The 16,618-nt window shown below is 40.5% G+C and overlaps 1 protein-coding gene across 1 annotated transcript in view; it reads left to right on the top strand.

Moving 5' to 3' along the window:
• Positions 1-520: 520 nt before the first annotated feature.
• Positions 521-16,618, top strand: part of Mtmr10 (myotubularin related protein 10) — a gene marked incomplete at its 5' end in the record, with an annotated part of 45,654 nt that continues 29,556 nt past the window's right edge. The window contains 4 exon segments of the mRNA XM_013512562.1: positions 521-581; positions 14,377-14,513; positions 15,583-15,655; positions 16,278-16,420. Coding sequence (XP_013368016.1) covers positions 521-581; positions 14,377-14,513; positions 15,583-15,655; positions 16,278-16,420 — 414 coding nt within the window.

Here is a 16,618-nt window from a genome sequence, read left to right as displayed (position 1 = left end):
CGGGCGTTCCGGGGAGCCCCCGGCCGGAGCCCGGAGCCGGGGTCCGCAGCCCCGCGCGGAGGAGCGCGCCCCCTCGGAGCCCCGCTCGCGCCGTGCGAACTTGTAAAACTCCGCCGCAGCCGTTCCTGCCCCAAGCAGCCTCGTCCTGGGCTTGCGGCGCGACGAGCCCCAGGAAAGCGTCGGGCGCTGAGCTCACTGCCCTGAGTTCCAAGCGGGGCGGCGGTCCCCGCGCGACCGCCGGCGAGAGCGCCGCGCTTGCGGGCGTCGGGCGTCGGGCGGAGGAGGTAACCTGTCCGCCGCCCCCCGGAGCGCTGGGAAGCGGCGCAGACGGCTCGAGTGCTGCTGTTGTCGGGCTCCCAGATCGATCAGGAAAGATCTTGGGAAGAACTCGGCTAGGACGCGGTTAGAACACGAAAGTTTCAGGGAGGGAGACAGGTGTGGGTTCTGCGTGTTATAACTGAGTATCTTAGGAGGAGCGGGGGGAATCTGGGTGTTCATGTGATTTGTTCATGTATTTCAGACTGACGATAAGATCAATTCGGAACCGAAGATTAAAAAACTGGAGCCAGTCCTTTTGCCAGGTAATCATGGAAGTTATGTTAGGTACCTCAGTAGTATACTTCTGTCTAAGGTTATTTTACCCACTAGTATCACGCACTCAGGTTTTCTCTTTCGTTTGCTTCAAACTTTCTCCAGTTAAGAATCTAATGACCGAGAGGAAGGAGTTGGTTAGAGTATTTATCCCCGAAGTTTAAAACATCATAGAAAACTGTCAGGAATATCACTGGTTCATTTTCCTTTTTTTTTTTTCCTGAAATGTTCTTTTTGAAGTATATCATTAATTGCTTTAGTAGTGAAAGTACCTTTTAATGTACTTTTGATAGTATGAATAGCAGCTTTTGTTGTATCTGAGTCTCTACTAATCACAAGGCTTAGTGAACTTTGAATTACCTAGCTGGCAGTTTGAGTGTGTCAGCTGTATTTGCAAACTTGCTTGTTTCAGTTCACAACGGGGTTTTCCCAGCAGGGGCACTATTGACACTTTGGGTTGGATAATTCCATGTTGTGAGGGGCTGTCCTAAGTTTAACGGTATCCCCTTCTCCTACCTGTTAGTTGCCAGTCGTACTGCGTTCCCTAAAACTTAGTTGCCCCACCCCAAAAATCTCCAGGCATTCCCACATCTTTTTGTGCTTATACATGCACAGACCTTTGGGGACACAAAAGTTCTTCCAGGTTGCTAATCACTGTTCATTAGAATAAAATTTACCTGCGGGGTATGGTGGTGTGCACCTGTAATCCCAGCACTCACGAGGTTGAGGCAAGAAGATCACAGCAAGTTCAAGGCCATCCTGGGCTACATAGTGAGATCCTGTCTCAAAACAAACAAATAAATTTACCTTAGAGAACCTCAGAGATAGAGAAGTGAGGATTGCTGGTAGACAGACGTTTCCTTTTAGAGCATACAAAAAATATCGTTTGATTTGTATTTTGAAATGTGTAACAGTTGTGCAATAATTAGGAAAAGTCATTGTTTAATATGATTGTGGGGTAGTAGCTGTGTTGGATAGCCTATTTTAAAGCTGAAATGTAATCAAGTACAAGTTTACGTGGCTTCCATCAGCATTTTAAAATATTAGTAATTTCTTAAAGCTAAATTTAGTGAAATAACTAGAATTTTAAAGGTAGCAACAACAAATTTAGAAACATAAACAATTATTTTAAAAAATTTTAATAGGGACATGTTAAAAAAATTTTAATAGGGACATCTTTAGTTAGGGTTAGATAGCTAGCACAAGTTTTTAAAAAAAACTTTATTATGGAAATTAAGATAGAAATGTTTACCCTTGATCAGGTTAATACTTTTCATCCAAATAGTGTATATTAATTAATCCTTTGTAGTTTTCCTCAGGGTGGACAATGAAATTACTAAGTAGCCCTTGCTCCCCATGTGTGCACTGTTGTAGTTACTCCATGCATTTTAAAGACAGCAGTGGGAATATTAGTGCCTATGAGCTGCTGGACTGTGGCTTTCTTTACTTTTTAAAAGCCTGCTGCTTAAGCATTTGTTCCCTCCTCCTGACACTGCTTTGATGCTCATAAACAACCCTGCCTTAGCTACAGATACTAGTTTTTGATATTTTACCACTAGCTTTTAAATTTAAAAGATGTTTCTGGAAAGTGTTACTAATTATCAATGCTTGAAGAATTTTCTTGGTAAAGGGTTACCTCTTTAAAAATGCTAAAAATGGGGCTGGGGATTTAGCTCAGCGGCAGAAGCGCCTGCCTGGCAAGCGCAAGGTCGTGAGTTCGGTTCCCGGTACCAGAGAAAAACCAAAAAAAAATGCTAAAAACTTACCATTCCTCTAAAGTCAGAGTTTCCTGGGGCAGATTTTAAACCCAGTTCCTGATTTGAAGTGATTTGCTTGTACTAGAAATAACCAGTAGCAGGTAAATCTGGATCTCTTAGTTACCCATTAAAGAGCTTTCTGACCTTCGTTAGCTTTATAGATAAGATGTGTGCATGTGTACATCATGGTTCTGTCACTCAACATTCTGTTTGTTCCTGACTTGTCTTTACAGAACACTGAGCTGATTTGAATTATAGCGTGTTTTGCCCCCTTCCTGACTTACTCTGTTATTACCTTCTCCTCTGGCCTTCCTATACTTCCCTGGTCGTGTTCAGTCTGGCTCTCCCGCTGTTAACTTGACTTCCTGTTTGACCTCCCCTGTCACATTGTGACTACCACTAGACCCTCTGTTGCCCCTTCCTACTCTAAAGCCTCTTACTCTACCCATGAAATCTGGGAGACAAGTGGGAAGTAATTGAAGTGTTAGTGAGCTAAAGACCCAGACTACAGTGACTGGGATTATAGCCCCGGGTTTGATCCCCAGCACCACAATAAAGACCTAGGCCACTTTTACCAAGAGGGATTGAGTAATGTAGTTCTGGTCTTCGCTGCAGTTAGGAATCACGAGAAAACTTGGCCAAGTCACCTGTGGCTGTACCCAGGCACACAGAACAAGCAGTAATTGTTCAGAGATATAGTATTGCATGCTATGCTTTGGCGTAATGCCTCGCTTCCAAGGATATCCTACTTCAGTTGCCCGAAGTTTGAACTTTTAATTCAATAAGCAGATGAAAATTGGAACACAAAATCAATTGTTTATTTGTATGTGGTCACTGTGTGATCTGTTAGAATTTAACAAAGCTAAATTTTAAATGATCCTCATCTTTCATTAAGTAAGGAAAATTGAAGAAAATGACCAGTAATTTAATTTAGATTGTGGTGTATGCTAGTGATTTTTAACTTTTCTGGTTCATGAAAGTCCTTTAATTCAACTTTGTGATCCTGGTATCTAACATAGTACCTGAAATGTGATAGGCCCTAAGATACTTACTGAGTGAATGACTGAGTGAAAGCATCGCTCAGACCACCTGCTTAAACTCTACCTTTGCCATACACATACACACAGAGAGAGCAATTCCTAGATTTAGAAGAGGAAGCCTTCTTGCATTTCAAACATCTCAAGAGAATTATATTTGAGTATATAATTGAAATAAAGTACTCTGTCAAAGTATCCTTTCTCTGCTGGGTGTGGTAGTGCACCCCTGTAATCCCAGCACTTGGGAAACAGCCTGGGCTATGTAATGAATTCAAGGCCAGACTGCATTGCTTAAACTCTGCCTCAAAAAAAGAAAAAAGGTATCTTTTCTCTTCATTCTCCCATCGTATATGCAGTCAAATGCTCTACCACTTCTCCCATCTTATATGAATCTTGGTCTTTTAATGACTGCATTTATATTTATGTAAAGTCTTCCAATATTTTTTGAAAATAGAACATGAATTTTGTGTAGACATGCCAGACTGTGCTCACATCTTTTTTCAGTAAATTATGAGCATCCCCCGAGTGCCAGGTTCTGTGGAAATGGAGACATGCTGGAGGTATGGTGTGCCTTGATCATCTAGGGCCCAGAGAGGGCTCTAGGCTGCTTGTGGGCTGGGAGAAGACTGACATGAGCCAGTGGTTCCCAAATTCCATCGAAGTCTGGGCATCAGACCTGGGTGATACTTTTGCCAGCCCTTAAACAAAATGAGGAGTTATAAAGAATGTAGCCTTCTTTCATAAAACAAAGTTTGAATTAATGGTTGTCTTTTATTCTGGAATTATATCCTCCTAACTTCTTTGGTATAAGTATATTCTTTTGTTAAATATGACTTCAGGAAAGTTTTAAGTTGTCAGGATACCAGATTAATAACTCCTTATTGGCCACCTAAGTTCTTTTTGTGGAAACCTGGTTTGGATCCTAAACTGGAAACTACTGAATGAGGTAATTATATGTAATATTTAATGACCACTCAGTCATTTTGTCTGCCTAGGAATCCTCTTGTACTATCTTCCAAAAAATTCATCCTCCCTCTTTTGTCCAGTTATTGTAATCCAAATCTACCCACACTTGGTGGGGCCAGCAAGGATAATCCCCCTACCCCCACGACTGCAAGGATGTGCACAGGTGTGCCTCCGGATGTTTTCAGGTTGTTGTTAAGGGAAAACATCTTTTGGTCACATTGCCAGAGGCCACAATTCCAGAAAACCTGTCCCAGAGAGAGAAATTCCAAAGGAGTGTACTGATGTTCAGATCTCTTGGTTTCATTATCCTTGACGTCTGTCTAGCTAACACAAAAGCCACAGAATCTTGATTTTTGCTGAGAGCTAGTTCCAGGCATGTTTCTGACACTGATCCTTTGCTAACATGGTTTATAGGTTAATCCTTATAACAGTCCTGTGAAGTAAGGTAACAATTTATCTTCATTTGGCATAAGAGAAAACCATAGTTTGCAGAGGCTGAGTAACTTGCTCAGTGTTGCAGAGCTGGCGAGGTAGAGCCATACTTCTGCGCCTGTCTCCTTGGCTGTCCCTTTAGCCACTAAGCAAAAGAACCTGCCTGGCTGTGCTGGTGACATTAGTGTATAGATTTAAGCTTTGGAACCATTGAAGGGTAGATTGGATGTCACCTTAGTGGGAATTATCTGGTGAGATAAAATTTAAAAAAAGAACTATCCTTGGCTCTGCCCTTTTCACAGCAGTGACAGATTTTGACCCAGCTTAAACAGTTTCACCTGCCAGAAAATCGAATGCCTTGAGAGGCAGTGGGCTTCCTGCTCCTGACTGTCCGTGCAAAGGTTGGTGGAATGCCAGTGGCTCTGGGATGAGGATGTGAGATTTGTAGTAAGTGAGGCTTGATGGCCTTTGCTTTCTTCTAAGCTCAGGACGCTGTCCTTTAAAGATCTGGGGATGGGAGGGCAGAGAGTTGAAATGTTAGGAATAACAATAATGAATTACTGTGTTCAGCAGGTACTGAATACATGATAGGAACTGCTGGCAGAGGGTGAAAAGCTGAAGGGATGAGACTATGCCCTGAGTTCATTTCACGGGGAAGTGCTTTGCACAGGAGAGCAGAGGTTATGAAAGCTTAGCAGAAGGTCATCTAGGTCTAGTTTGAGATAGGGCACGGGATGTCAGCAAAAGCTTCTCAGGAAATGTTTGTTTTCTGAATCTTGGATGCCTCCTAAGGCTCAGCTCCTATTCTAAGGCTGTGTCACTTCAGTTCTTTTCCTTTCCATCTACAGTGCTAACAGCACTTTCATTATCGAGATTAACTATTGGATTGATAGTGAATGCACTGATTGTCAAGTCTTTTGTAATCGCATCAGAGAAGCCTACAGCCATGGGCCATCTGGAAAGTAAAAATAACCATTGTATAGATGTCTTGTTTATCTTTTATATATTTACATGTAGACCATTTATGCACTGTTCTTGCTTTCTGTCTTACCGTAAGTCTTACTGTCTCATTTGGCTTGTGAATCCCTTGTAGGCAAGAAAACTGTCTTTTGGATGGCTTATATAATGCCTTTTTGAAAATAGGCTTTATAGATGATTCTGGACTGATATTTTAGTATGTTAACTTGTAGGTACATGACTTTGAAGAACTGGTAACGTGCACTTGGAATCAAAACTAATGTAACCATTTGTAGTATTTAACACTAGGTTTGCATTTCTCATACTGAGCCTTAAGAATGTTGGGAACTGTCCTTTTCTTAGGCTACTGCTGCAATGCCTCAGGCCAGCATATTGGTATTTACCTCCTGACTTCCTACTGTCAATCTATGTGTATCTTGCCAGAAATTCTTCATGACCTCCACATAATAAAGTCTTATTTAAGCAGGATGAAATTCAAATGCTTTAAGCACCATAATTTGCTAACATTCCACCTTACAGACTTGGTGTCTTCCTGCATCCCAGTGTTGATACTTGCTTCAGTGAGGCTGGCTCCTTGCTCTCTCCCAGATGCCTTCTTATTTAGGCCTTTGTTTCTGTGACCACACATTCTTTATTGTCTCAACCTTCTGCCTTCAGGATTTCATTCTAGTCTGTTCTTGATGCCTGCACTTTCACGTTCCTTCCACTTCCATTCTGGGTAGCACCTACTGGATGCAGTACCTGATTACATGCTTTTTTGCATTGTATGTGACCTGTAGAATCAGATCCTGTCTATACCACAGACAGCATCAGATATTTTGCCTTCTAAGCTTCAACTTACTGTAATATTTAGACTACTTTAATTCCTGGAATTACCCAAAACTTGGGGAACCAACTTGTCCCAGTTTGCAAAGACCATTCTGGTCTTTGTGCTGAAAGTCCCACATCAAGGAAGGTCCTCTACCAGGCAAACTGGGACGGTTGGTCACCCTATTTAAAGCTGTAGATTAAATTATGCTCTTGGTCTATATACATTTCATGGGTTAATTAGCTACCTTGCACAGTGAGACATTGTCTTAAACTATTTTCCAAACTGAAATTTATGGAAAACTTTGTTTCTGTTTCTCAAATATGTATTTACCTCCCTTCCTTCCTTTTTTTCCCTTCCCTTCCTTCTTTTCTCTTCCCTTCCTTAACTCCTTCCCTTTCTTCCTCTCTTTCTCTTCCTTCCTTCCTTCTTTCCTTCCTTTTTCTGCTGATACTGGGGATTGAAACTAGGGAATGTTGAGCTACATTGCTCATCCATTTCTTTGTCATTTTTAAATTTTGAGATGGGGTCTGGTTAAATTGCTCAGGCTGGCTTCAAATATGTACCACCATGCCAGGTCATGAATTAATGAATTGTGTAAAGTGTTGTGAAAGATAATATAATATGATGTTTTGGTTCTCAGGGAGTTAAAATCTTTTCAAGCTATACCATTTGAAGGTCTATTATTTTTGTATTCCCTTTTTCATTTTTCTTTATGATAAGATGGAAAGGTCTTGAGAAAACAAATTGATAATTTCTTGGTTCCTTCCCAGGCCAGGCTAGAAACTCTTGGCCCATCTTCTAATATAGAAAGTTTTTCTATAGCACTTTTTAGTTACTCTGTACTGAAGCTAATTGCCTGTTTGTGTTATCTTCGATGAGTCTTGCCTGCACCTTCTGACAGTGGCGTGCTGGAGGGTGCTTCGGGAGTGAACAGTGCCCATATGGCTGATGGCGCTGAGTAGGGAGCTGGAGAGAAGCATACTGCAGGGTGTCACAAGTCAGTGTGAGCCGCTGTAGCACCCACCTTTACTGCAGAAAGATTGTAGGAGTACAGCATTCACAAAAAACTTCCTTTCCCTGGAGGTCTTTTGTGTGTGTGTGTGTGTGTGTGTGTGTGTGTGATATCAGAAGTCGAACTCACGACCTTGTGCGTGCTTGCCAGGCAAGTGCTGTGCTGCTGATCTACATCCGCCATCCTCCCCTGGAGTTGTAAAGCTTTTATTATGAGTTACCCTTTCAAGGTCACTAGTTCAAAATGTAAGTGAAAATAGTCTCAGTACTCTTTATATATCCTATATAGGAAGAAGCTGCTTTGTATCTTCCTTCTTCCCTGCCTAGAAGCTAGTTTTCTGTCTCTTTTTCTTTTTAAATCCTGAGCAGGTAACTGTTGTGTGAGGAAACAGCGCTGAGTGCTTAGCGCTGCAGCTTGTTGGTGAGACTGGAGTCTGTTGACCTGACTGCGAAGACACATTCCCAGAGGAAGGCTGTCTGTCTTCACTCTTCCTCTGAGTGGGGCTCTGGAGCACTGTGAGATGCCTGCAGCATTGCAGATGGAGGGCACCTGTCTTCAGACGGGAAGTGCCTAATTGTGTTTTATAAGCCTTGTTTCATATAATTTTAACAGTTATTACTTGAGTAAATTTTTAACACAGGCGTGAGCAAACCCTTTTATAAAGTGCCAGATAGTAAACATTTTTGGCCTTGTGGGCTTGAAGGTCTCTGTTGCAAGTACTCAGTTCTGCTGTAGTCCTATGAAAGTAGCCAAGGGTACTTACAGAATCTAATGAACTTGGCTGTGTTTCAGTAATAATTTATTTTTTTTATTTCATTATTTATTTATTTTGTCCTTTTTGAGACAGTGTCTTGCTATGCAGTTCAGGTTGGCCTTGAATTCACTTTGTAGCCAAGGCTGCTCTCAAACTTGCAATGATCCTCCTGCCTCAGCCTCCCAAGTGCTGGGATTACAGGTGTACACCACCACACCCAGCAGTAATAATTTTATTTACAAAAACAGGGATCTATATTTGGCCCATGATCCATTTTACTATCCCCCAGACCCACTGAATTCTTTTCTTTGTCACATCCTGACCACATTCACAGCTTGACGTTTTACTTGTGCATCAGTAAGTAATTCAGGTTCAATCCCTGAATTGAATAGTAATTCAATCCCTAGAGAAGGGATGCTATGTTTATCTCAAAATAAAACTGGTGGATGGTATTAGCATGGCTGTGATATCTTGCCCCATAAGCCCTCTGTCCCTTTCTTCCCATTACTCCTGCTGCTCCCCTTCCCAGGAACCTGAAATTCCGAGTATGGTTTTTTTCCTTAAAGTAAACTTTTATTTGAGTGTAATACACATAAGAAAATAAGTGTAAATCCTAAGTGTTAAGACTGTATTAATTGCTTTAGCATTGTTTTGAGAATCCTTTTTCAGGTGAGTTAGGTAGGTAAGAAAGATGGCACAGAATGACAAGGTGGTATAGATTATACTTGATGAGCCAGTAGTTTTGTATCAGAAGTCAGTGTCACAGCAATATGTCCTCTGTCTGAACTAGGAATAATTAGTTATTTAAGTTAAGGGCCTCTTACAGTTGGTAGCTATGACTTGGGAGAGAGGGGTAGCCCAGATTCTGATAAGGGAATTGGTGAGGTTTGTGTTCAAGATCTGTAGAAGATTAAAAAAAAAATAGTACTGGGGTTTGAATCCTGGACCTTTACACTGAACTACATCCCCAGAACGTTTTATTTTTTATTTTGTTATAAGGTCTCATTAAGACACTAAGTTGCCCAGCTTTTGGTCTCAACCTTGGGATCCTCCTGCCTCAGGCTCCTAGAGTGCTGGGAATGATAGGTGTGTGCCACAATGCCCAGCTAAGGTTTAAATTTTATATATTTGAATTATTCCAAGAGTTTTTATGTATGTTTCAGTCATATTTAATTTTTTTTGCATTAGAATCTAGGAAAGACTCATACTTTGAATCTTTAATTGAGTTTGGGTACTGTCTTAACTCTTTTTCATTCCTGAGAAAAAATATCCAACACTCAAAGTTAAAGGAGGAAAGGTTTATTTAGCTCACAGTTCGTAGAGGTTTCAATTCATAGTTGGCTGACTCCAAGGCAGGATGGTGTTCCGGAGAGGCATCACAGAGGAGAAATAATCTATGGCAAGTAGGCAGGCAAGAGCAAGCAAGGGATGACCACAACTCTTTTTATCCCTTATATCTTACGTAGGTTACTTAAGAGTGGGTCATACTCACACCCTTAGTCCTAATCCCTTGATTCTAGCATTGCACCATGAATCAATTCCAGTATCACACACTGTAGACTCGGCCACTTCTGAAAAAGCTCCACCTATGACTGCATGAGGCTTCAGGGAGACATCTACACAAGCCATAACATTCCACCCCTGACCCCCACAAAGACTCATGTTCATCCCTTTGTACAAAAGGCATTTAGTCCATCTCTAATAGTTGCAAAAGTCCTAACAGTTTCAGCATTGGTGAAAATTCCAAGTCCAAAGCCTTCTTTGAAATAGAAAGCAAACTCTTAGCTGCAAACCCCTGTACAAATGAAATGAAAGTTAAACACTTCCAACATTCAATGCCACAAGGTAGACTTTTCCATTCCAAAAGGTACAAAGAGGGGGATAGGAAGGAATGAGAACAAGGCAATTCCAAAATCCAGCCGGTGTCTAGCATCCTAGGTGATCTGTGGCAAGTTGTGAACTCCACAGGGCTTGGGTGGCTCCACCCCTATGGCACTGCCAGTGGTAGTAGCTACCACAGGTTCTCTCTTGGGCCAGCTGTGCTCCTTTCTTGCAGTTTTCCTCAGATGATCCATGTTCCTGGCTTCTCCAAACTTCTGGGTTCTCTACTGCACCTTTGCCTTCACAGTTACAGCTTTACACACTGCCCTCTCAGGGCCACATCGCCTGGCTTCCTAGGCCTTCTGCTAAAATCTGGGTGGAAGCCTCCCTGAGCCACAACTCTGCCATTCTGCATCTGCCTAAAACCAGCATTACATTGGTAACACCAAGGTTTTGCTGCCAGCAGGAACAGTAGCCAGGCATTCTTCTCTCTTGGCTGTAGGGGTCCAGTACCTATAAACCAAATCCCAAAAAATAATGTCTCTAGGCCCCTGTCATTCTGGAACTTGGTGCTCCAGAGCTCTCTTCTCAAAGAAAAGTCTCACTTTTATAATTTTGCGGCTGCAAAGGGTAGAGTACTGCTGCTGCTTGTGATGCTCTCAGGCTGTCTTTTCTATTCTCCTGTTCCTTCTCAGCAGTCAGCGTCTCCTCTCCTCTGTCTCTTCAGGCCATGGTTTTACCGAAGCTTCCTTTCTGGCCAAACTCAAAACATTTTAAATCATTCTGCTGGGCTCTTTGCTCTTGATTCTTAACATGAATCTGGCTAAAAGCTCCCAACAGTAGCCATGCCACCACCTCAACATTAGTCTGCCTTGAAATTTCTTCTGCAGATTTGTCTATCGCCCTGAATCTCAGTCTCAAGCAAAGTCTGTGGACAGGAGCAAAATGCAGATGAACTTTCTGCCAAGGCATAACACACATTGTCTGGAGTATAACATTCAGTGCAGTCCTTCCTAGCAGAAACCTCCTGAGCCTGGTCTCTACCAGCAGAATTTCTATCAGCATTCTGGTCTTCTGAGCTCTGACCAGAATCTCACATCAAGTACACCCTCGGTGATTCCAGCTCTACTTTTTCAGTTGGCATCTCCAAATATTTCCTACCTCTTCCCCTTCCCACAAGCCAGCTCCAAAGGCTCCTAAACCATATGGTCAGGTACAATCACAGCGGTGACCCTACTTCTCTGGTACCAAATTATTACTTTTCTCATTGCTGAGAGCTTTTTCTATCCCTAATAACAACAGAGGTCTTTCTATCCCTCATATCTTATCCAGGCTAAGATATCCCTAATATCTTATCTTAGGGCAGGTAGCACTACATCCTTAATCCTAGTGCTCTTGATCCTAGCATTGTACCATAAATCAATTCCAGCATAATATATTCTGGACCCACCCACTTCTGAAAAAGCCCCACCTATGGCTGCATGAGGCTTTGGGCAGACATTTAAACATAAGCCATAACAGGTACATACTCCGTCTCACTGCAGTATGTTTACTTTTATGCAGGAATAGGGAAGCAAGTACAATCAGCCCTCAGTATCTGTGGGTTCTTCATCTTTACAGACTTTTCTTGTCATCCTTCTCTAAACCAGGTGGCCTAGCTTCATCTGGCTCTAGAGAGCTAGTAATGCAGCCCCATGACATTGTAAAGGTTTAGTGGTCTGTGGTATTCAGCAGCATTTTTCATGGTTTGATTGCACAGCGCTCCAGGGCCGACTGCACAGTTAACAGTGCAGCTCTGTAGGGGGAGGTGCAGTGCAGTCCTCATTCCTCCTGCACCCGCACACAGTCCAACCGAAACCAGCCTGGATCAGAGGTCACATTCCTGTGCAACTTGGGGAGTAAAACAGGGCTGCAGAGGATAGTGTTTCATCCTTCCTACACGTGTGTGCCTGTGAAGATGGGTCTTTATTTTTAAGTGGACGTGCTATTTTCTTGTTTAATTATTAAATTGGACTTGTTATTTCATAAAATTAATAAGCTAAAATACAAAAAGGAAAAAAAGTAAAATACAAAAAGGTGGCTTTTTTACTTATATACATTAACTGTATTGTATATTTTATATTCAGTCCAAGACCTTTCTTTTTCATTCACTGTGGCCCAGGCAAGCCAAAACCCCAATATAGTAGAAAATCAATATAGTAGAAAAACTGGTATTTACATAGCATTTGGATTGTATTAGGTATGATAAAACACGTAGAGATGATTTAAAGGATGTATATAGGTTATGTACAAATACTATACCATGTTCTATAAGGGATTAGAACATCTATAGATTCTGATAGCTTATGAGATCCTGAAACCAATAACCCATGGATATAGTGGGAAGGTAATGTTGGATTATAAGTTCCAAATTTACTCCTTACTGTTTTTAAGATCTTAGCCAAGTTATTTAGTCTTTTTGGGTCCAAATCCCTTATCTCTGTGTTAGAGAAAACACCTGCTTTCCTTCCCTTACATGCTGTTGAAAGAATCTAATAAGGACAAAGGTTGAGAAACTCCCATTGCTAGGTTTTCCTTCTCTTTATGCATGTGCAGGCAAGCAGTGGTAGTTCTCTGATTTTTTTCTGTCATCATGTAAATTTACCCAAGCAACCCTAATCTTCCAGTCTACTTGTTTACTTGGTCATATTGAATTACTGGTTTCAGTTCTGTTTGGAATAGCTTCTGTCCAACTAGTGGTGGTTATCTGATGAACCAGAGGTCCTGAGGTGATTTAATTTGTTCAACACTTACTTTAACAGGGAGCTACCATATCCTAGATACTGTTCTATGTGCTGAAGTTCCAGCACTTAATAAAAATGCTTCTGTTTTCTACCCCCATAGAGCATAAAATCCTAAAGGCAAGTATTTCTTCAAATGCATGTGCATATAAAAGTATAGCTGTGGTATTGGAATTATATAAGGCTATGATAAGGGGGGGATAATCTAAGCAGGAAGCTTTTTTAAAAGACATTTTTAAGGTGTTTTGACACAGTGATTGGACTAACAGGAAGAAAGAACATCCCCAAAAATGGGAACAGTGCAAAGCTAGAAACAGTATATTGTGTATGAGGGACTGAGAAGGCCATTGTTGGTAGCACAGCAAGGAGGAGGAAGACAGCCAAGGCCAGCATGGCATACAAGGGTCTTAGGCCACGTGAAGGAGGCTGTGTTCCTCACGGAAGTCACTGTAGTGTTTGAGCCAGGAATTTGACACGAGCATGTGCAAATTAAATCCTCAAGTAAATGTTAAGGGCTCTTCTTAAAACTAGGCTTGTGAGTTTTTAGGAACTTGGTATAAAAGTTATCTTGTAATGTAAATCTGTTGTAACATTTTTGTTAAAAAGGAAATTGCTTTGCAACTGTATTTTAATCTTCATGAGTTGGTAGGTGTTTGTTGATTGACAGTAAATAGGTTGTATCCATCACTCTGAAAAGTTTTTGTAAGTAGAGAAGTGGGCAAAGTAGATCAATAACCTAACATTTCTGTGGAGTTTGCTGGCTTGAAGACATTTCTGTGACTAAGTTTTAGATCTTGAACTTTACAATCCAGTAATGACCAAGCCTTAAATACATTATAGAGAATTATTCTTTTCAAAAGCACATCATGACTTTGTATTCATTTTCTACATTTCCCTTATCTTTCCTTTGAACTCAAACGTTGTTTTAAAGTTTTATTGCCTACTGAGTTATAATTTGAATGCAGAAAGAAACTTGATTTTGCTTTGTGGAACTTACTTTAAATTAAATAAAATTGAGTGCTATTTTTCATCCCTACAAGAGGAAGTACATTTTAATAAGACAAAAATACTCCACTAGATAATATTCTAAGGGAGAAGGTGTAGTTTATTTCTTCTCCTAAATGCCTTTCAAGAAGTAAATAACGATAGGCAGTATAGCAGAGCATAGAGTACAGATGTGGGTTGGCTTTTCTGGTTGAGTCAACTCAGACCCCAAAACTCTTTTTGCCTTAGTTTTTGTACTTGGGTATGGAGACCTGAGCCTCGTTATGGTTGCTGCTGTGAGGACTTCAGTACCAAGGGCCTGGTGAGCAGTCAGTGAATGTTCCTTCTTACTGTCAGTATTGTCATCATCAAACCATGAAATCTTCTCTAGGTTGCTTAGTGACTCTGACAGTCTATGGCTGTAGCTTACATAATTTTTTTTTTTTTTTAAAGGAGAAATTGTCGTAAATGAAGTCAACTTTGTGAGAAAATGCATTGCAACAGACACAAGCCAGTACGATTTGTGGGGAAAGCTGATATGCAGTAACTTCAAAATCTCCTTTATTACTGATGACCCAATGCCATTACAGGTGGGTTTTATTTGTATACTCTAAGCAGTGCATGTGTTATATAAATCACAGGTAAGGAAATACTATAATGAGTTTGTCAATAAATGATTAATGTTTGGAATATATTCTATTAAAATTCAAAATAAAACTTAAGAATATTGACACTTGCTTGAGGAATACAATTAGTGAGAGTTTTGCTTAGCCTTTGTGATCATTGATTATTTAGCCTGAAGGAGTTATTTCTTAGCTTCCAAATCTTTTAACTTGTTTGTAAAAGCAAAGATACTTTTTCCTAGTCATAAAGAGAAAAATTTAGTCGTTGTGGTGGATTAACTAATCGTCATTTTGTAACACCTATCTGAACTGAATCAGCATGGTTTTAGGGTGGAAGGCCCTGAGGATTTTTGCCAGCGGCATAAATACAGAACTGGCAGAGAAGGTGGTACACTGTTGATCCTCCTGGAGAATCTTGTCATGCTGGCTTTTATGAACTTGGCTGTTGTCATCACTGGATGACCTTGGGTCTTTGCTGTTGCTGAGGATGGTTACAGTTCTTTTCAGGGGAGCTCTGCTCCTTACTTTGAGCATCGCTTCCTGGCTCCAGTGCAGATTCCTCAGCCTGCTGGCACAGATCCTTCACCCTACTGGCACAGACTTTCTAGCTTCCATCACTGGCCTTTGGACCTTCCCAGTACAGATCCTTGGTACAGACTTAGATGAGATATTGCCATGGGCTCTTGATCTTCATCTGGACTCTTACAGGACATTGCTGTGGGACCCAGGCCCTCAGCTGGATTCTTTGGGTCTCTAGTGTGTGGATGGATCTCCTGCATTCTTTTGCATTTGACTCTTTGGGTAACTATTATAAAATAGTCCTATAAATTATGTGTCCTGTATTAAATTTTTTCCCTTATAAACCCTGACTATAGTTGTCAGTTAGCAAATAATCATATAAATACTAAGTTTTTTTATTGATTTCATAAGTTTCTTTTAACTACTTAGTTCTTTTCCCCAAAATTCAAATTAAAAATGAGGCTTGTATTGTCACTGAGATTGAGAAAATTAATGTGAACATAATGTTTTATTTCAGAAATTCCATTACAGAAACCTTCTTCTTGGAGAACATGATGTTCCTTTAACATGTATTGAGCAAATTGTCACAGGTATGTAATATTTAGCACTTACCCTTTCTAAAAGTTGTAGCTGAGTGAGGTGATACCTGCTTGTAGTCTAGCCACTTTGGTGGCTGAGATGGGAGGATAAGTTGAGCCCAGGAGTTCTTTGGGGACAGCCTGGGCAATATAGTGAGACCTTGTTTTTGTTTTTGTTTTTTAAAAAAGGTCTCTAAAGTTGATTTTGTTATGGAAGTCATCCTATCTCTCAAATACTTAAGTTGGAATTTTATTTCTATAGATTTACTGTCACTTTTGCTAGGGGAGGTGTCCCCAGCAATATTAGTGGAAGAGAGGGGAGTCAATAGATCATTTTAAAATGGAGATATAGAATGTATAGCTTTTTGTCTTTTTAATTAAAATTTTAATCATTAAATATATCTAGTTATTGGTGGCTTTACTAAAGACTTTCAAACTATCTTCAGAAACAAAGTTAACATCCATTCCCTTGAAGTTCCAACAATTACAGACTAATATGAAGATTTCAGAGAAGCAGTGTGCAAGTGATACGTGACTTTCCAGTGCTTTTCACTAAAACTGTAGTGTAAAGTTTTATAAAGAATGAGTAACAAGAAAGATTTTGACATCTTTTTCCTCCTTTTTTCTTTTTTAGTAAATGACCACAAAAGAAAGCAGAAAGTCCTAGGCCCAAACCAGAAACTGAAATTTAATCCAACAGAGTTAATTATTTATTGTAAAGATTTCAGAATTGTCAGATTTCGCTTTGATGAATCAGGTCCGGAAAGTGCCAAAAAGGTAATACTATTAAGTTTTAACAAGTTCTGGGTTCTGCCCTGTATTTACCAATTTTACATCTGTGTGGAACTTTTTTTCTTGATTACTCACATTTTTTTTAGGGAAATTTATAATTAGCTACTTCCTTACGTAAAGTCAAAGCCAAAAATATTAATAGAGCTATTTCCTGGTATAAGTTTGTAGCTGCTTTGTAGTATT

Source organism: Chinchilla lanigera, unplaced genomic scaffold (genome assembly GCF_000276665.1).
Source record: "Chinchilla lanigera isolate Chin_1 unplaced genomic scaffold, ChiLan1.0 scaffold00015, whole genome shotgun sequence".
Classification (NCBI taxonomy): domain Eukaryota; kingdom Metazoa; phylum Chordata; class Mammalia; order Rodentia; family Chinchillidae; genus Chinchilla; species Chinchilla lanigera.
Note: the sequence above shows the minus strand (reverse complement) of the source record. Positions and strands in the feature narration are given on the sequence as shown.